We start from the raw sequence: 21849 nt of genomic DNA, 5'->3' as shown, positions 1-21849 counted from the left end.
GCCCCATAGAAGCCAGGACGAAACTCGTATTGTGCTGAATCGTGCGTTCGAGCAACAACGACGTGAATTCAAGGAGTGGATAGACCATCAAACTCAGATCATGCGTACCCAGCAAGAAGAGATAAACCACCACTCCAGGGATGCTGCTAACCTGATCAGGCAATTTACCCATCAGACTGGAGTCGAAATCAGGAAGCCCAGCTGCAACAGACTAGAGTACGAGCAGGAAGGATCATCTAGTTCCAGGCCCCATGATCAAACCATTGTCTGCCTAGCGAATAAGCAAGTTTTTCTTGGTCATTACCTTGGGAGGAATGACCAGACCAACTTCTGACCCGGACTTGAAAGCATCCTTCTGACTCGGACCTAAAAGCAACCTTCCGAATGACTCAAACTAAAGGAGAAGTGATCTAGATGGACATTTCATCCCTCCGCGTAATAACCAGCCCATCAATGTGGAAAACTATGTTTTTCTAAATAGAGATAACCTCGTGCCCTTTAAGGCTCCAGGGGGTCAACAGGTTGCACAGGCCGATCAACAAGCAGACCAAGTTGATCAACGGATACAAGCCCAATTAAATCAGTTTAAGAGCCTAGTACAAAGCTTGATCGACCCAAAACTCACTAACTTGGAGCATGATTGGACAAGGGGTTTGTCATTTACTGCGCAGATCAATTTCCTTGACCTTCTGACCAAGTTTAAAATGTTGAGTTAGAAGATGTACACCGAGAAAAATGATCCATTATCTCACATCAAGTATTTTGAGATGCAGACCAATATCCAAGGCATCAAGGGAAATGTCTGATGCTGAATTTTTCCAGCTACTCTATCAAATACCGCTCATCAATGGTATTTCTGTTGGGATTTATGCCCTAAAAGCAAGTAATTAATGGACACTATATTATAAAATATATGAAATACAATTACAAGATAAATGAATATATTAATTATAGAAGTATAATTAATAAAGATCTAAAAATTCTTTATTTATATGGAGAAAGTATAATCTTATAAGTATATACAAGAGAATTAAGATTATACAATATGAATAAAATTAGTTGATAGTGTATTAAAGTAAAGAGATCTTTTCTATAGAATTACTATGAGAACGGTATAATATACACTATACTCTAGTGTGTGTGATATTAATTCGAATCGCATATGTGGATACACATGTAGTAAAGGTGTTGTGTATAATTTGATTATACATGACTAGACCGATATGTAATAACATCTTTCATTAATATGTTGTTTACCATGAAAGAGTTATTTATATCAGAACGATGATCATGAGTGATCAGTCTTAATCTAAGTATACATAAACTTCTATTTGTGTTCATTGAGTTATTTCATTCACTCGTTAAAGTTTCTCTGAGAAGATGATTCTCACAACTTCTATTTTGAAAGCTTAATAACACGAGTGGCTGAGAACATATTATGCAATAATAAAATCCAAGCTTTTTGAAAGGATCGAATATTAGTTCCCTTATAGTATTAATTCTAGGAGTGCTAACAGTTGGATCCAAATCTATAATAAGTTATAGATTAACTGTTTACATTAAATTAATGGTACATAAGGAATCAAGAGATAATTAGAAGGGTAAAACAATAATTTTGACCAACTCTAATTATGAACTAATAATTGAAGGGAAAACTACTTATATTGATTATATCAATGGACTACTAGTAAAAATTCTATAAATATAATTCTATATTATAAAAGAGTGCAATTCTATATTTATAGTAAAGTAATAATAGAATTAATAAACTGGATTATTCTATTGATGAGATCAATAACAATTAAGTATTTATTGAAGCTTTGAAATATAAGTCAATGGTCTCCAAGTCACCTCTATACAACACTGTATATGGAAAGGTTATTTAATTTGATGAGAAATTCGGAGTGAGAATCAATTTCTATGAGAAATAATACTCAAGTGGAAAATAGTTTTTTGTGGAAATTATTATTTTGAATAACTACAACAATTCTGAATTGTGTAATTAAATAGTATTTGACTATTTATTTTTATTTGACAAAATTATATTAATTAGTTAAATATAATATTATTCTTAAATAATATTAAAGAGAGAAATATATTATTTTAGTGAAAATAATATTTATTTTAATTCTAGTGAAATAAGAGATTAATGAGAATTAATCGATTATTATTTATTGGCAAAATAAATAATATATCTTATTTGTGATAAAAATGAGAAATCAATTTTAGACCTTAAAATATGTGTAATGATTGTATTGTTAAATCATGAGAATTAGCACATAATTAAGGATTTAATTATTATTATTGTATGATTATATGTCTCTTAGTAAAAATTATATATATTTAATGATCTTATATATTTATTTATTTTTGTTACAATATACTAATATGGAATACTAAAAAAAATTATATAACTTAATTTAATTATTATATATTTTTTAAAAAAAAAATAATATGTACGTAGTTAATGTATTTTTATAATTTTTATTAGTTAGTTTATTATATTTAGCCATTCTTTTTTTAAAAAAAATGGACATTTATTAATTTAGGTGGCGTTTGGTAACATTTTTTTAATCAGTTTTCTGTTTTTAAAAGTAGAAAAGTGAAAATATTTTTCAAAAACATGTTCTATAAAACTGTTTTTACTTTTCAATTTTATAATTAGAAATCAAAATTTTAAAAACAAAAAGAATCACTTTCAATATTTTTTTAAACAGTTTTTTTTCTTAATCAATCTTTTAGATTAGGACCAGACCCAGACCCAAATCCCCTCCCTACAGCCCTGGCGCTAAACCCGACTTTTGACTTGAACCCGAATCCGACCCCGGACCTAGACCCGACTTAAATAAAATCAAAAAATAAAAATAAAAATAAACTTTATAGAACACACTTTTATTTTCTGTTTTTAAAATTGAAAAACAAAAGTGGTTACAGAACGCATTTTTGTTTTTCAAAAACAAATTTTTTAAAAACAAAAATTTTACTTTCATTTTGTGATTAAAAAATTAAAAAACAAAAGTGTTACCAAACGGCATGTTAGTTTTTAAATTTAAGGTCATTTTGCATCTCAGTCCATTCTACTAACGGACGCCTAACATGGATGTATGTTCGAGGGCAATAATTTAGTACAAGTCAAAGACCGGGGGCACAACTTAGTATATGGACAATCATCACGTTAAACATATATTAGTATATATTTAATGGAATTAGACATAATTCTTTAAATTCAACAATCTCAATAATTTAGAAAAAAATTTGTAACGGCATAAAAAATTTGGAAGCCACGATTTTGTACATGTCAAAACTGAGAGAGGGGATCCTAATTAACCTACTTATTATGTAAAAAAAACAGACAATGAATGTGTTCTGTGTTGATTTCATATCAAGGTTGCTCACAATTATTACTATTACTTTTTCCTACATGCTCTTTATATATACAATAAAGAACGTTTTAATTATAATTAATTTACAATTTTACAAAGAATTACAAGAAGAAAATAGTTGATTAAACGAGGTATTGAAAATTAATATTAAATTCTCTCATCACAATCAAGATCCACACCGTCCTTGTATAATGATCTGCCTAACAAGTATAAGCAATCAGTCATTTCCTTTGCAATTTAAAGATACATATATTTATGTATAAGCAATCAGTCACATCCTTGAAATGATCTTCCTAAGCAAATAAAATACAAACAAGAGTCTTTTCCTTTACAAATAAGGGGGTGATGAAAAAAGATTATATATCTCAAAGTGTTTCATACATATTATAGACTATAAATATACACCATACTATGTGCATGTTTTTGCATAATATCATGGGGAGCATGAATATTGTAGAAAAGTCAAATTATTGGTTAAAAAAATTGATTGTGTTACTAGTGGTATTTGAGGTTTACATGAGCATTAATAATAAGGTGTTGTTGGTTGATGCAACTGTTGTCATTGATAATGAACGAGAAGTTAAAGTGAAAGTGATGAACCGTTTGGGATATGGTGATAGCATGATTGTTCATTGCCAATCAAACTACCATGATCTGCCAAGTGTGGTGATTGAAGATGGAAGAGAAATGGAGTGGATTATCACTGGGAGCAACTTGTTGGGTGTGCCTTTATTTCATTGTGAAATGCAACCAAAAACCTCAACTATTTGGTACTCATTTGATGGTTATGATCCACAAAGAGATGGCGGCAGGTGTCGAACCGAGTGCCGTTGGATGATACCTAACAATGGGGCTTTGTATGGCTATGATCAACGGTTTTCCAGATGGGTTTGGTTTCCTTACTCTCTCAAGTCCTCCTAATAATTTTGTTTCCATTTGGGGACATGGCTGCAAGGATATATTTGTCACCTCATTTTAGCCAAATAATTTGTTAAGTAATTTAGAAGTACTACTTTGGAGTTTGTTTCTCTATATGTATTTAACGAAAAATAAATGCCTCCAAAATAAGTAAGAAATAAGATGTACAATCCTCTAAGTTTCATAAAGTTATGGTAACTCATGGCTAAATAACAATAATAACATTTATTTTAATGATGAGAATACATATAATTTATATATAGAACGTTCTATTATATTTCTTTTATTTCGTAAAGAAATTGTTGAGTGATGGCTAGAGATGAATTACTACTCATCAATTGTATGTTGTCAAGCTTAGGTACGAGGATCAAGGTATATCTGAATTGTGTGTTGATATTCTATCTAATAAGCCAATTAAATTTTAAAAATTACTCATCTAAATTTAGAAAACTCAAAGAAAATTTTAAATTTTTAGGCTTCATTTGCCTTTTCTAATTTAAAAATGTCTCACTTAATTACACTTCAGAAATATGTCAACATATTTCTCATTGTTTCAAAAAAAAAAAATTAAGGGAATAAATACATAAGGTACCACTTTTTGTAAAAAAAAAAAAAATACATTTTTACGTTTAAAGAATCTTTTTTGTATTTTTATGGTTTTTCATAAAAACAACATGAAAACAACAAGAAGATTATATAAAAGTAACATCAAAATAACAACATAAAATAACATACAAATAATAAAAAATCAACAACAAATTAACAAGAGTACAACATAAAAAGATCGTATTTTTTTGTAAATAAAATCAAAAAAATCGTAAAAATATTTTTAAATTTCGTGAAACCATATATATTTTTTGTAATTTTTTTGTTGTTTTTTTGTATTTAAGAAATAATCCCAAAATTAAATCTCTATGCTTAGTGCGGTACCATAATTCAAAATAATTCAAGCACTATCACAAAATACGCTAATCTTCCCACTACTACAAAAACGGACATGATGCTGCCAGCAAAAGTGAGAGAGACACTAGGTTGAGACCATCGAAAACCAAGATCCACTATCATCGACAAAAACCTACAAAAAGTTGTTAGAAAAGAGAGACGAAGAGAACGACTATGAGAGAAATCGTACATAGGGTCTTGTCGTTGCTGGGCTAGGCTATTGTCGAAGTCTGGGCCAGTGTCTTTGGGGTTGAGGCTGGGTGCAGATGAGTGAGAAAGAGAGAGAGAGAGAGAGAGAGAGAGAGAGAGAGAGAGAGAGAGAGAGAGAGAGAGAGAGAGAGAGAGATAGACGTGAGACAAATAGAGAGAGAGAGAGAGAGAGAGAGAGAGAGAGAGAGAGAGAGAGAGAGAGACGTGAGACAAATAGAGAGAGGGTTTGGGTAGTTTGTGCGTAGGAGAGATTGAGGTTGAGAGTGAGGAAGGGAGGTGGCTGAGGGTGTGTAGTGTAGGTTAAATGGTAAGGTTTTGTTAAAAATGAACTGACCCATTTGTCTTTAATTTTTTTATATTTAAAAACAACTATATTTTCGTCGTTTCATAAATGATACGAAAGGGAAAATGACAGTTTTTAATCAACGCAACCTAGTGTAGGTTACAAACATACACAAAATTCACAACCCAAACAAATGTGTCGATTTTAGGTGTTGGTCGTCCTGTTGACCGACGGAAAAAGTGACTTTTGTAGTAGTGTCTATTGACGGTGGAATCTCATCAACTAAATCACGACTAGAAAATCAAAGCTTAAACTCAAAACTTTGAACAAAGATGAAGACAACAATGAAATTTTTTTGAAAGTGTGCAAAGCAACTATGAAGAAAAAGTATTGTTTGTATTTCTATATGCCAAGTGTTACAATAATTTTTCCAACCCCCTCTCACATTAAAGAATGGGATATTTATAGGCTTTAACGACTTGTAATACACTTATAGTCCCCATGGAACAAGCTGGCATCCTGGTGCTGCGAGCTGCAGGTGTCGGAGGTGGTCTTGTGCCTTGTATCATTGTTTGGTGTCAGGTTACTTCCGGTTGCAGAGGTGGTGGCCAATGTGTACCCTTCGTCAGGATTTCAGGGCCTGCATGCATGGTGCCTCCACTACTCGTACCCTCTCTTGTTAACAAACCATATAGGAGGTATGGTCGTCTTACACCCTTCACTTGCATGTCTTGTCCTTGAGATTGTACGCCTACAAATTTCATTCCCAACACTTAGGAAATTTTTACTAAGTATTGGTTGCACCGTTAAGCAAGGCATTGTTGGGATGCTTGTATGGATGCATGCTTTCCGAGTGGCATATAGTGCATGCTTGGCCGAGTAGCATGCTTGATCGAGTGGCATGCTTGCATGCTTGGCCGAGAAGCATACTTGGCATGCTTGGCCGAGCGGCATTTGGTCGAGTGGCATGCAGTGCATGCTTGGACATGTGACCCAAGTGTGCATTTTCTGAACGGGTCACCTTTGGTTAACTCCAAAAGACGCCTTGGGTAATCTTTTAGCTTAATCATCGGTTAAACTCAGAAATTAACCTTGTTAATTGTCAGGGTTAACACTTGATCTCCAGTCTACAAGAATTCTTTTAAGTGTTCTTGTTAACTAAAAGAATTGGTGTTTCATCATGGTTCACCTTATTGAATTGTTAGCCCTATCCTTGGCACACGCATTGAGAAGGTGCCTAGTATATAAGGAGGGCTTCATGAGTTCTTCATTCATTTCACATAAGCATCCTTAGCCTAGTGGAAGACCTTGCATCATTCTCTTAAGAGGTGGTGAGTTCGATCCTTGGCTAATTCACTTTTCAATTCTATTTTACTTTCTTTTGTTTAGTCAATTTTTCAAAAAAAAAAATTGGGTACCAAGGATGCCGAGAGGCCCTAACCAAGTGGCCCTAGTTGAGTGGCGTTCGAGGTGGACCTAGTGGCCCTTTCCAAGTGGCCTCCTCTACTATAAAGTTGATTAGATGAACAAGACCCCCTCTCCTGTGAGCACAATCGAGGGAATGCTAAAGACCTCCAAGGCTGCAACCTAAAAGAGAACAAAGACTACATACATATCTGCTTAAAGGCACAATGAGACAAGAGAACTGAGGCTAAGGAAATTATTGAAGATAAAATTTGGTGTTTACATTTTGGTGTTGAAACATTTTTAAAGTCTTCCAAATCAAAGGAAATCACTCAAGAAGGTCAGAAACAATTGTTAGAATTCAAAATTGATGCCTACCTGGTAGCTTCGCATGAAACGGGCTTAGTTCACATCATAAAGTCAACCTCACACTAGTGTAAAGTTGACTTAGGGGAAAATGTCAATAAGTTAACCTCACCAGTTTAACTTTGGGAGCTCCAGAATGGGTATTTGGATCCCATCAAGTCATTTCTAAGTCACCGTCCTTTAGTATTCTAAACAAAAAAGTCAATAAGACTCTAAGTCCAAAGTCTAAGAACTAAAAGATGTCAATTGGCATCTCAGAAGTCAACTTGGGCGCCTAGGGTTTCACCAAGTGCCCAAGTTGACATCCCAATCAAGGGTTTCAATTTTTAGATCTGTGTTAACGCAAAATGCTCAAACTTTGTACTTAGACATGATTAAGACATGTCACAAACATGCTAGAGGCACTAGAATCAGAATTGGAACACTTCTCATTAGAGACACCTAGGCAACCAGTGCTTAGGTTGACCTGGCAATGCACCCAGCATCCAGGTTGAAAAATTATCAACCTGGGGCACTTCTAACTATGTTTTTGAAGATGTTTTCCCAAAATTTTCTTTGTCTTCTTCCAAAATAAGGAACGAGTACTTTTGGGAAATAAGTGACCTAGTGTCTAGGTTGACACTAGCTTGGTCACTAGTGCCCAGGTTGATATTTTGTTAACCTGGGCCATTTCCATTGGAAATTTTGACAAATTCTTCCAGACATATTCTCTATTTTCATCATAAATTAAAATACGGATGCTTTCTAGTAACAAACAGAGCGATCTGGTTGCCAAAGAGAGGACTCAGCGCCTAGGTTGACCTGGGGCTATGTTTCTAACGCCAAGTTGGCATTTTGTCAATCTGGGCCACTTACAAGCATTATTCCCAGGAAGTCTCTTGGGCATTTTATCTGTTTTTGTCAATAACAAAGATACAAGTGTTCTTGGGAAGTAAACGAAAGCATCTGGGGGCTAAAACAAAGACCCAACAACCAGGTTGACACTAGTTCTGGTCCCTACGGCAAGGTTGACATTCAACTCGATTCGCATGTTTTTGTTGCTCAAATGTAAATTTTGCTCTGAGCAGTCTTCTTATCTTGCTCAAAAATGGGGTTGGAGACCTCATTCGCAATTTCAAATACCATAGAAGTACCGAATTGAGTCCCAGGAAGCTCAATATTGAGCACCCAGCACCCAGGTTGACATATAAACTGCTGCGTTGGGTGTCGCTTATCTGATTCCATTTTCGTCTCTAACATAGGGCTATATTTTATAGTAAACGAGAATTATGACTTCTGGTAAGTCAATTTTACACATTGATATTTCACCTTTTTAGTAAAGTGAAATATCGGCAAAACAATTACAAATCAAGTAGTTCCGAGTCTCCTGTTTATATAAAAATACAAAACCTCCCGAGAATTGGTGAACGAATTCACCAAACCCAAGAAATTGGCTAAGTGATGTTGAAATATCACTTAGGCTTCAAAAAATGTAGTTTTGGTAGGATTTTCCACTCATACAGCATCCATGTTGACGTCAAAAAAAAAACAATCTAGGCATTGGATGTCAACCTAGGTGCTGAATGTCAACTTAGGCATCGGTTGTTGGACATTCTTTCGTAAAATGGTCATAACTCACTCAATATTACTTTGATTAATGTGATTTTAAGTGAGTTTGAAAGCACTTTTCAAGCAATTTCTGCACATTATCCCCACATCGACGTGTAATTTTGTCTACAAAAAACCTAAAAATGATCTAACGGTGAAATTTGAGCTCTAAAAATTTGCGATCATCATCTGGAGTCATTTAAACTATTAGATCACCATTAATGGTCAAGATAGCTCAGAATGATTTTTTTCATATTTTTTGTATTATTTTATTAATATTTTAATGGACCTCCTTGCCTATAAAATGAGAGCTCTAGTAGCTCATTTTTCACATTCTGCCAAGTCTCCATAAGGTTAGTGTATCTCTCTCTAGAATTCGAGATCCCTCCTTAGCTAATTCTCTTGTAATTCTCGTGAGCAATAAAAACTAAAAGTAGACGTAATTCTATTATCATCATGACATGAGGAGTTAAGTACTATAAATTGTGAAGTCTGTTTTATTTAATTGAAATTATATTTTAGACATAAAACTCAACATAAGAAGAAGCAAAAAAGTCTTGTGGCTGATTCTATTATACAGCATTGACAGGAGATGCATATGACATCTGGCTTAATCGAAACACATGTATTTTTTTTGAAGGAAATTGCCTGCAACCAAATCATGTAAATCATTTTATCAAGTAAAGTATTAAGAGTAGAATTAATTTTGTAAATGTTAGAAAATTGTCTAATCGTGAGAGAGTTATTGTGGAGTTTGTAAGAGATTTGTAAAGAGGCTATTTTGATTGTTTTTGGGGGTGTTTCGTTGTAATCTGTTTGTAATCAGTATGTTTTAATTAATGAAAATTATTTCTTGATAAAAAAAATATTATTTAAACTATTTTTTTTTTTTTTGACGTGGTGAAATAAAGTCACACATGATTAACAATGTAGTAAACTACAATCGGTAGTGGAACCTCCTCGAACCAGGATAGCTCATTATCTAACCGAATGACATGTTTTATTAAATTCACTTCATTTTCTCTAATCAATATTTACTTCATTTTCTCTCACTTAACTAAATTTTCGCTAACTTAAATAAAATAAAAAATAGAAGTTACCCAATGCTTTTTTGTTATTGTCTTTTAAAATTAAAAAAACAAAAATAATTATCAAATACATTTTTAATTTGCAAAAACAAAAATTATATTTTACTTTTTGTAATTTAAAACATTCAAATCAAAATTTTACAAAGTGCATACTTTTTTTTTACGGGTAAAGCTTCAAGAAAAGAAGCTACAAGATTGGAACTAAAGCATTCCAACAGGATTCTTCATCTTGCCCTAGTGCCCTTCGCGCCAGGTTGTGAGCTCTGCAATTGATCTTCCTGTTTATGTACCGAAGGTCGACATTAGGGAAGGCAGATAAAGAACTTCTTATGTCTTCGACCACATCCGAGAGTGTTGAACGATCATTCTTCTGACTGTGGACTTTGTCAACCAACAATTTTGAATCCGTTTCAACCACTGCCAAAGTGATGTGGATATTTTGACACCACATTAAACTAGCTCGCAATGACAAAGCCTCTGCCATTAAAGGTTGCAAGTTCCCTATTGCAGGAATGGACAAACCAGCCACCAAATTACCCTGCCAATCCTGAATAACAGCTCGAAATCCCATCTTGCTTTGCTCTACACTAAGCGCTGCATCTGTGCTGAGCTGATAGCAATTTTGAGAAACTGTCTTCTCCCTACCCGAAACTTGTAAAGTCTGAACTGCTCTATATCTATTAATGTTACACATAGCTTCCTGATAATCTGAAATGAAAGAGTTAATCCAGGCAACAATATCAACAGGAGTCAAATCTGAATTTGCAAATAACTTTTTGTTTCTAGAATGCCAAATAGCCCATAAAGTTGTTAGCAAAAGGATTAACTGTTCTTTACTCAACTGATCAAAACCATTTATCATAAATTCTTTCACATCAACATGCCTATTAGAAAAATAAAAACTTCAGAGAGGCGACGCCTTCCAAATTTTAGCAGCTCTGGGACAAGCTAGCAAGGCATGGGTGACAGTTTCAGTAGGGTTTCTACAGATTGAACAACAAGGTTGAGGAATGGTTTTCCTAACAAACAAATTAAGGCCTACAGGAAGTATGTGGTGGTAAACTCTCCAAGAAAAGTTTTTAACCTTAGGTTGAATATTCAAGTTCCAAAGAGTTTTCCACCAAGCAGTGAAGAAAGAGGAGTTAGAGGAGGAAGGAGGAAGAGAAGCATTATTAGCAAGATGATAGGTTGATTTGACAGAGAATGTACCCGAAGATTCATGATTCCAGACTAAAGTATCAGCCCTTTGAGTGCCCCCGATTGGAACTCTAAGAATAGACAAGACTGAATAATCATCAAAGTACTGAGACAACCTGTTTCTATTCCAAAAGCCCTGCTCATTAATAAAGAAGCTAACCGTATCAACAGGAGGCAAATCATTACTTCTCGGGCAAGGAAATTTTAATTCAGGAATCCAAGGGTCTTGAAAAGTCCTGATAGAGCAACCATTACCAACCTTCCACAACAAACCCCTTTTTACAAGATCACTACCCCATAAAAGACTAGACCAAGTGTAAGAAGGAGAATGCCCAAGTTTAGCCTCAAGGAAACCATTATGCCTAAAATATTTAGCTTTTAAAATAGTGGTCAGGAGGGAATTGGGATTTGAAAAAATACGCCAAACTTGTTTAGCAAGCATGGCCTAATTATGGGAAAGAAGGGACCTGAAACCTAGACCACCGAAGAACTTCGAAGAACAAAGAGTTCGCCAATTTTTCCAATGAATTTTAGATCCTTGCCCCATTGAACCACACCAAAACTGAGCCATTAATCTTTCAATTTTATGACAGATTGAGGCAGGGAGTTTGAAACAAGACATGGTATACGAAGGAATAGCTTGTATAACAGCTTTTAAAAGCACCTCTTTACCAGCCTTGGAAAACAACTTGTCATTCCAGACAGAAAGCTGTGAGCCAACCTTCTGAAGAAGAAAATCAAAGTTAGATTTTTTAGAACGCCCAAAACATAGAGGAACTCCAAGATACTTGCTAATAAATGGTCGCCGTTCTAGTCCTAAAGTGTCGAAAAAGTAAGCAGTGATATGAGGGGGAGTATTGGGTGAAAAAAAGATGGAAGATTTAGCATAATTCACTTTTTGACCAGTAGCTAAATTATAGATGGTGAGGGCCTCCTTAAGAGCATTACAAGAAGAAGGGGAGGCAACAGTGAAAAGAAGAGTATCATCAGCAAAAAGTAAGTGAGAAAAGTCGTACGAGCAACAGAGATACCCCTAAAGGATCCCCTTTATGCCTGAAGACGAAGGGCAGCAGTAAGGCCTTTTGAACATAAGAGGAAGAGATAAGGTGACAAGGGATCCCCTTAACTAATGCCACGAGACGGATGGAGAGAGTTAGAAATTTGACCATTAATTATTGAAACGGATTGTAACAGAAGATATACATTGATGAATTAAATTAATAAATTTTGTAGGAAAATTGAACTTGTTAAGAATGGCCAGAAGAAAATCCCATTCCACACGATCAAACGCTTTCTCCATGTCAAGCTTAAGACCAACCCAACCAAACTTTCCATGCTTTCGATGATTTATAGCATGAACAACTTCCTGAGCAATATATATGTTGTCAAAAATAATCCGCTCAGACAGGAAGGCACTTTGAAAAGGGGAGATAAGTTTACCGAGAACACTCTTAAGACGATTAGAAAGCATTTTAGACATGATCTTGTAAATCGTCGAGCATAGGCTGATTGGACAAAAATCTTTAAGAGAAGAAGCATTTGACTTTTTGGGGATCAATACAATGAGAGTATCATTGATGGAAGAAAAATCAGCCTTGTTATTAAGAGTGTCAAGGATGACAGCAGTGAGATCATGCCCAATAATGTGCCAATTCTTTTGATAAAATGCCGGATTAAGACCATCAAGTCCAGGGGCCTTGTCACCAGAAAGTTGAAACAAAGCCTGCCTAACATCATGAGCATCAAAAGGAGAGTCAAGGAATTGAATTTGATGAATATCCAACGATTTATCAATGGCAGAAATGAGGTATTGAGTAGCATCTCTATTGGAATCCTAAGACTTAAAAAGATCACCAAAATAAGTACACACCTCATGACAAATATCATCAAACGAGGTAACCACTCTCCCATCATTGCATTTGAGCTTTCAGATAAAATTGGTCTTTCACCTAACAGTAGCTTTGCTATGGAAGTATTTAGTATTTTTATCTACAGCCTGCAACCAGTGGATTTTGGATCACTGCTTCCACAGGATTTCATTCTTATAAAGAAGAGAATCCAACTGAGATTGCAAAGCAGACGCACGTTGAATCTTATCACTAGAGAGGGGCAGGTTGGAATGAATAGCATTAATGGAGTTTTCTAATATATGAATTCTACGAGAAAGACTGTTAAATCCCACGTTCCAGTTTTTGATGTCATCCACACAAGTTTGCTGCTTGAGGAGAAAAGAGTTAAGAGCTGTGGGAATTTGGCCAGAATGGGACTAATTCCAACTATCCTTAACAGCATCATAAAAGGACGGTTCCGTAAGCCAGAAGTTTTCAAACATGAATCTTTTATGCCTCGGACGAACCATACTATCATCATTAAGGGTTATCCTAAGAACTCTATGATCCGATCCATAAAATCCCAAATGGTAAAGAGTAGTGTGAGGAAAGGTTTGTTGCCAAGTGTGGTTAACAACTCCCCAATCAAGTCTTTCACACACGGTGCCATGTTTCCAAGTGAACTTGGAGCCAATCGGGTTTAAAGGTAAAAGGGAGAATTTACTAACAAAACGTTGAAAATGGGTCATAGCATAGGTAGGGGGATTAGAACAACTGGAACGGACACTTCTAGATAAATAATCATTGAAATTGCCTAGGATAAGCCAAGGAAGTAAAGGAGCGTTATCAAAAAGTCTTTCTAAGAGCAACCACGAATTCATTTTATCAATAATATATGGAGAACCATAGTAACATGAAACATGAGTACTTATATTGTCATTAAACGTTACAATATAATCAACATGATTAGTAGAGGAATTCAAAATATTAACAGATACATCCGAAGTCCAGAAAATCAAAAGACCCCCCCCCCCTAGACCTATTTTTGGGACTTCAAAAACATGATCAAAAGGAAGACTACGACACAAGTAGTCCCCACGACCAGCAGCAGCTTTGGTCTCCATCACAAAGAGAAAATTCGGTCTGTGTTTTTTAACAAAAAGGGAGAGGTTACGGAATGCCCGAGGGCTCCCCAAACCTCGGGCATTCCAACTCATCAGACTCATTTTTCTAGGCGGGGTTGCCAGGCAACACCCGCCTGTTCCAAAGAGAGATTAATAGCAGAAGAAACATCAGCAATTGTAGGACCAGCTCAAGCACGCTTGAGAATATTCCTGAGAGAGTCTCCAACCACTACAGTTTGGGGAAGGAGGGCAACCCTCTTGGCACCAACGACTGCTTTTCCTTTGGCTTTTTCAGAAGCTCTTGGGCTAATCCCCTCCATGGCAGTGCCCTCGCTACTACAATCACTAGTTGTTACCGTAGCATGCTGGGTAGCAGTAAATGGTAAGTCACAAAGGACAGCAGAGGGAAAGCCATCATGGTTCAACGGCGAACCATCATGTGAGGCACCAATAGAACTATTGCCATGATCAACTCCCAGAGAGCCAATCTCAGCAACATTACCATGAGATACATCACCAAAAGATCCAGAGCCAATGTCCTCGGTGGTAAGGAATTGGCTCACAACAGCAGCAAGAGATTGATCCACATTCTCCTGCTGAACAGGAAGTTCATCCAGAGGGAAGGAATTTGAAAGATCAAAGGGGTTCCTTTTGAAAGTTGATTTGGCAGGTGCTTTAAGGGGTATTTTGTAAGGGAGAGATGGTGGGAAAGCACGATCATAACAGATATTTGGCAAATTCTCATATTTGAAAGTGAGCCATTTCTCACGATGAACACTCTTGAAATCAACAAGGATGCCACGAGTAATGGGTTTAGAAATATCAATGAGAACACGAACCCTAAGAAAAAGTCCAGAGACTTTTAAGAGTGTGAGCTTGTCAACCTCCAAGAAATCACCCACCTCATCCCCAATCAACTTAGCAAGTTTCAGAGATTTTTGACCAAAAGGGATAGAATGGACTTGTATCCAGAATGGGGAATATCTGAGTTGGCTGGGCAGAGGAGTATCCAGGCCAGCAGGGTTAGCACAAGTGACCAAACAATGGTCAAAGTGCCATGGCTGACCCTCCAGCACCCTTCGCATATCTCCTTCGCAATGAAACTCCACCATGAACATACCCGAACCATACTCAGAGAATGTTAAAGGAGCACGAGTAACCCAAGCGTTCCTCATAGCATCTTCAAACCACTCATGTTTAATGGTTCTAGGGGAAAGGATTCTAAACACAAGGCATATGGTTTTATTAGTTTGGCTAACACCCCCCCCCCCCCCCGCGGTATCATCCTCAAGGTCATGAACAACAGCTTCTCTATCAGTGAGGTTTAGGACTTCAAAAATATTAAGAGCTAGGGAATCCATGAGAAAACACGAAGAGACACGAGAAAAAAAGGCTACAGGTGAAAATCTATGAACTAGCAGGTGAACCAGTAGAGAACGCCACAGGAACCAAAACCTTAAATAGATAAGGTTAAAATAATACCTGGAGAGTCGAAGCTTGCAGAGGAAGGTTGTGTGAAGATGCTCTAACAGTCCTTTTAGTATCCCTATAGCATCTCCATAGCCGGTAGGAGCAATGATCGCCTCCATCCTTGGGTTGCTCAAAACGACGACAGGCATTAAATAAGAACAAAAGACAAACCAAATTAAGGAACAAAAGACAATTAAACTCTCTGAAAAGAGATCTAAAAGATATCTAAACTCCAGAGCAATAAATGGTGATTAGGTGAAAAGAAATACAATTAATGAACACCAGAGAAGAGAAGTCAAACCCAAAGCAATTAAGACAGGAGAAAGAGAAAAACGGACTCAAGATTAAACCACTAACACGACATCACGGTGATGAGAAAACACAGGATTGGATCCAGAAAGATTTTGAGAAACAGGAAAACCCAGAAGAAATGGGATGCAGCCCGCTAGAAGGTTCCAGAGCTCTTTTTTAATGATATTCTCTTTTTGCAGCTATAGCTTACGAAAAGATAGAAGGTTCAAGATTAAAACACTTGTTGTTAGTGTTTTTGGACTAAACATGTGTTACCACCATATAAATTCTCAAGAAAAGATAAGTCCATCTCGAGAATTAAGGAATTCAGTCACTCCATCATGGGCTTAAATAATTTTGCATTTGGTCGCTTTTTTCACATATTGGCTCTCGAACAATTTTAGGTCGAGATGTTGAGACCAATCACCATCTCCTAGAGGTGACTTTAGCTCCTAAGCAAGACACTATCTCCTAGATACGCATTTTCTATAGCACGCAAAGGAAAGACATTTTAGCTTGTCCCATTTGTACAACAGACAAACGAGTTCTCAATAAGGTCATTAGCAATGCAAGCTATGTGTTTAGTTGCTAAGATGGACCCAATTTTTATCTTTAATTTATTTTACTTAATAGCTAAAAAATAGAGATGGCAACGCAGCCCTACAAATTTTTAATTTATGTTGAAAAATTATCATTTTTATATATACAGGGACTTACTATCTAACAAGCAGTGGAAAGAGCAACAGCACTAAAAATGCCCTAAAACACAATAAATATCAAAATTCGCATAACACACATACCTAAGTTAATACAGACCATTGCACACATATTTTATTGTAAAAGGATTTGATTTTTTTTTTTTTTGTTAAGAAAGTAAAGCAATATTAATCTCAAAACAATTGTTATTGTTGCAGCACAAGCTTAACTCTAATATAGTGATTATAGGCTGGGATTATAAATATGAGGAAATTACAAAATTTATAATTTTTTATGTATTTTGTGTAAAAAAATATAGTTGTTTTTTTTTTCAAAAAGGTTATTTTATGAGAAAATAAATAAAAAAGTTAAAAAAAACATGAAAAAATTAAGTAAGGGTAACTATGTAATTTTATGGTAACTAGAGGGATAATCAATTACCATAAATAAGTAAAAGTACCTTATACTGTTTTTTCACATTTTTTTTAATTTTTTTTGAAATTTTTCCATGATTTTTTTTTTTTGAGAAAAAGTTATATTTTTATAAATTTATACTTAAAAAAACATAGGAATTATTACATAGAAAATATAAATAAACACTTTATTTATACAAATACCTCCATTAGGTAAAAACAATATTTATACCTTTTATGTGATTTTAATTACCAAAATACCACTTACACCATTACTTACACAATCAGACGATGGTTGCAGGGTGGTTGCTGCGTGGTTGCACGGTGGTTGCATCAGACGAAAGTTTCAATCAGACGATGGTTGCAAGGTTGTTGGCCGAAGGTTGCATCAGACGAAGGTATCAATCAGACGAAAATTTCTGGGTGATTGCTGGGTGGTTGGCTGAAGGTTGCATCAGACGAAGGTTTTAATTAGACGAAATAACTATTAGCAAAATATTTATGCAATTGTAATGTAACCGTTGTTGAAACATTAAAAATCATAACAGTGTTTCCAAGTATGTTACTCTATCTACATGCCTCTTTATGATTTAATATGAACAAATTCACCATTAGAAATTTGGAAAACAACAAAAATACACCAGGATAAATATTTTACTATAGTATTAATGTAGTTTTTTTAGATTATAGTTGAGTTAGATTGTTTGGGAACTCCAGTTCAACTTTTTGAGATCTGTCTTTTATAGATCTAAAAATTGAAGTCAGGACATTAGTTTTATGCAAATTAAACTGGATTTCCCGTTGAATTTTAATTTCGTAATAGTTTTACTACACTTTTTTTATGAATTCGAAACAACTCCTCTTTTGATTGATTCTGGTCGTTTTCTCAGGTGAAGTCTCCGAAATTAATGGTGGTTCTCTCTCTGGTTGAATTTTCGTTTCGGTTGCGTTGGGTGGTTACGTAGTTGTGCGATGGTTGCGTGATAGTTGCCCAGGAAGCATGGATCTTGGGTTGAAGGTGTGTGTAAGTGGTATTTGTGTAAATTTTTTTTATTTAGGCTATATATTTGTTTATTTGGCCAGCTGAAAGTATTTTGTAATATTGTTATTTTTTTAGTTAAAACTGGAAAAAGCCCAAAATCATATTACTATGCGCACATATATTACTAGCCATCACACCTCTCGTACGCATTGTCATTCGGTTGCTAGACATCCAAGGTCTCGTGGCCTCTAATTTGATGGTGGGAGAAGAGGATAGGGAAGCTAGAGAATGGATTCCAAATCGATGAAGATTGAGCATGCGCGAGCGTAGGAGCAGTGGTACGAGCAGTTTGAGTTGTAGGATCAGAGTATGAATCAAGTACTCCATTGGAGGTGACTGATACCATGTAGAAGCTTGACTAGAGCAAGTTCAGAAAGATGGTAAGAACCAGAGAAAGCAAGAGGAAGAAAAGAAAAAGACTTGACAGAAAAGCTTAATGAGAGATTCTTTATTTATAAGCACAAATTAATACAAGTGGACAATGCAAGAGCTAAAGAAAATTCTGTCAAAACAGAAAAACATAATTGTCTAGAAAATAATTACCTATAACTTCTAATTAATTGGTATGTGCCCTAAGGGATATAGCTCTGATACCATGTTGAGAATTATGGGGTTCCATCTCAAAACTAAATGGTAAAACTAATTAATGATGAGTGGAGTAGTCCATGTTCTTACATATGGCTCAGTACTCTACTATTTATTTCATGTGGGACAGTGTTTACAATATTAACTAACTAAACTAACTGAATGTTATGTTAGCTAACATGACATTATAGATGCTTGTTTAAAGCTCAGGATACTGCCACCTTCAAGCTTCATTTTTAGCCAACTTTGACAGTGAAACAGGGAGCTTGTTTTAGCTTTTTTTATTTTTTTAATAGTTGAGCTCAGGTTGTCGAGTTGTCAAGGTGTTGAGGAGAATAAAATTAAGCTGCCCAAGGTATCTCAATTCTTCTCTTTATTTTCATGTCTTCTACCTTATCTTTTATTATTATTATTATTATTATTATTATTATTATTATTATTATTATTAATTTTTTCTAATTAATAGTTATGTAATTTAACATATTTTTGTAAGAAAAATTTGTAGTGAATTTTCAAAAAGAGTATTTATTTCTTTCAAAAAAAAAAAAAAAGAGTATTTATCCTTATCATACTTTTCAAATTTCTCTTATAAATTACATCTATATTTTAAGATTTCTCATAGTTGGAAATGTGTATTGACATGGCCAGCATGGCATAGAGCATCTGATATCAGAATTACATATTGCAAATGAGAAAGAATTCAATAGAAACATAATTTATTCAAATAAAATTTGGAAACAGAAAGTAAGTTAGATGAGTATCATGTAATTTTAGGAAAAAAAAAATTGAAGAACTTTATATTATAATGAAGGCATTATAGACATAATTTTTTTTCAGGTTATAGACATAAAAACTTGTATATGTATTCGATTTTTGGTTTCTTTCTGAATAATTATAACGTTCCATTTGTCATTGCAAAGAACATACAAATATGATATTAATAATTGTACTTTACATAGCTTAATTCTTGTTTCTATGACCTCCATTAATTAATAAAGTAATATTGAGTATCTTTATAATGAGCATTTAAAGAAACTAGCTAATCTTTAAAATTATTGTTTGGTAAACTCCCACCCTTTAATTTATATTGATTGAGTTGTAAATATAAAATAACTATTTTTACGCAACAAAAAAAATTAAAATAAAAATAATTTAACATAAAATCCATACAACAATTAGCATTATCTGCAAATTTTATAACCTTTCAAGAACAAGAGTCATCAAATTGTAATGACCAACCTAAAATGAAAAGGTTGACAGTCATTTTCTTTGCAATTAAGCCAAAAGAAAAAAATGTTGACACATAAATTAAATTTATATATGCAAAAAAATTTCTAACTTTTAGATTTAGACACTACTTAAAGGAGAGTACAAGTTATGAAAATGAAACCATATAATAATGACAAACATAAATAGATATTGTTGTGTGGTACTTTTATTTTTGTTAAGCTTAGAATTTTGCATGATTCAAAATTGTGGTTGTTTTGTTGAAGCAAGAGTCAAAGTCCAAGTAGTGAATCGAATGGACGACAAGTCAAGCATAATTGATCTTCATTGCCAATCGAAAGACGACGATCTTGGGAGTGTCGTTTTGAAAGTTGGGAATGAAACAGAATGGAGTTTTTCTGTTAATTTTTTGGGCACAACTCTATTCTATTGTGATGTGAAATGGAGTAACAGTAGTAGTCGGTACTCTTTCGATGCATACGACGCAGTTAGAGACTATACTAGGTGTCGAACTCAATGTCGTTGGATCATATCTGGCCAAGGCTCTTTGTATGGCTATGATCAACATCATGATATTTGGGTTCAATTTCCCTTATGGAAGATATGAATAATATGATTTGAGCATTTTGCTACACATCTTAATACATATATTTATTGAAACGTAAATTAATAAATAATAGTTATATCATGTCATGTTATTTATGATAAAATATTATGATAGATTTTCATGAGATGTATCATTTTTCATATGATTTTTATTTTTGTCATCACAAATAGTCAAATGGCTTAACAAATTTGTTACAATACTTTTATTTAGTTTTACCCAAAATATATGTTAAAACTCAATGGATTGACAGAGAAAAAAAAGGACAAAAAAAGAAATTTTTAGTGATACTTAGTAATACCTTGTAGAAATTTTTTATTCATTTATTATTATTATTTTGAAAAAAAAAAACAATTTTTACTTTCAGGTATGAGATCAGGGACAAAATTATGTAGGATATTGGGATGCTATGGCTCCCATATATTTTTTGAGAATTCTTTTAATACACATAATTTATATAAATTAAATTAAGTTCATTATTTTTTTGATTGAGAAGATTAATAGATCTTTGTGTTAGAAATTTATAAAAACCATGAAATTAAGCATGTCAAAAAAATTCATTTAGTTAGAGTGGGTCGGAGCTTCGATCTAACGGATCATTTCTGATGTGAAACATTCAGATAATTATTGAATCCCAGATCAGATTCGCTCCGCCCTGCCTAATTTTTTTTCGAATTGAATCTGATCCGATCTGGTTTCGATATATTAGAAAAAACTTAATTTAAGACTTGGACCTCGGACCCAGACCCCTTGGGACCTGAACCCTCTCAAGATCTAAACTCGAACTCGGGACCCGAGATCAGACCTGGACCTGAACTTGGAACCCAAGCCCGGGACCCAAGCCCAAACTTAAGACCCGGACCCGGACCATGACCATAACCCGAAACTAGGACCGGACCCAGACCCGCGTTCCAGGTGTCAGACCTGAACCCGAGTTCGGAGATGGACCAAGCCTTGGACACCCGAACCTGGACCTGGACCTGAACCCGAACTCGGAACCCAATTTGGGGCCCTAACCTGGGACCTAGACCCAGGACCAGACCCGGACCCAGAATTGGACCCAAACCCAAACCCAGACCTAGGACCCATACCCGGGACCCAAACCCGAGACCCGAACTCGGGCTCGAGAACTAAACCCGAGACTAGACCCAAATTCGAACCTAGACCCGAACGTGGGTTGCCAAGAGTTG

General features: G+C 34.9%; 2 protein-coding genes across 2 annotated transcripts; one reads left to right on the top strand and one right to left on the bottom strand.

The window, feature by feature from the left end:
* Positions 1 to 3818: 3818 nt before the first annotated feature.
* Positions 3819 to 4304, top strand: LOC115719832 (self-incompatibility protein S1-like). Its single transcript, XM_030649020.2, has one exon. It carries the CDS (start codon positions 3819 to 3821, stop codon positions 4302 to 4304), a length of 486 nt encoding a protein of 161 aa, XP_030504880.2.
* A 5361-nt stretch (positions 4305 to 9665) lies between these two features.
* On the bottom strand, positions 9666 to 11043 carry LOC133034094 (uncharacterized). The gene is made up of 2 exons (XM_061109114.1): positions 10472 to 11043; positions 9666 to 9741 (listed from the first exon to the last, which is right to left on the bottom strand). The coding sequence occupies exons 1-2, from the start codon at positions 11041 to 11043 to the stop codon at positions 9666 to 9668; spliced, it is 648 nt and encodes a 215-aa protein (XP_060965097.1).
* Between the last annotated feature and the right edge of the window lie 10806 nt (positions 11044 to 21849).

This window comes from Cannabis sativa, chromosome 2 (assembly GCF_029168945.1).
Source record: "Cannabis sativa cultivar Pink pepper isolate KNU-18-1 chromosome 2, ASM2916894v1, whole genome shotgun sequence".
NCBI lineage: Eukaryota > Viridiplantae > Streptophyta > Magnoliopsida > Rosales > Cannabaceae > Cannabis > Cannabis sativa.
This window is presented reverse-complemented; position numbering and strand designations above follow the sequence as displayed.

What these genes read in the sequence shown, in the direction of transcription:
- LOC115719832 (XM_030649020.2), top strand. Translation starts at nt 3,819, where the DNA reads ATGGGGAGCATGAATATTGTAGAAAAGTCAAATTATTGGTTAAAAAAA.
- LOC133034094 (XM_061109114.1), bottom strand. Translation starts at nt 11,043, where the DNA reads ATGATAAATGGTTTTGATCAGTTGAGTAAAGAACAGTTAATCCTTTTG. An exon ending in TTCCCTAATGTCGACCTTCG is followed by an intron (nt 9,742 to 10,471) that starts GTACATAAACAG and finishes ATTTGGTTGCAG; the next exon opens with GCAATTTCCTTCAAAAAAAA.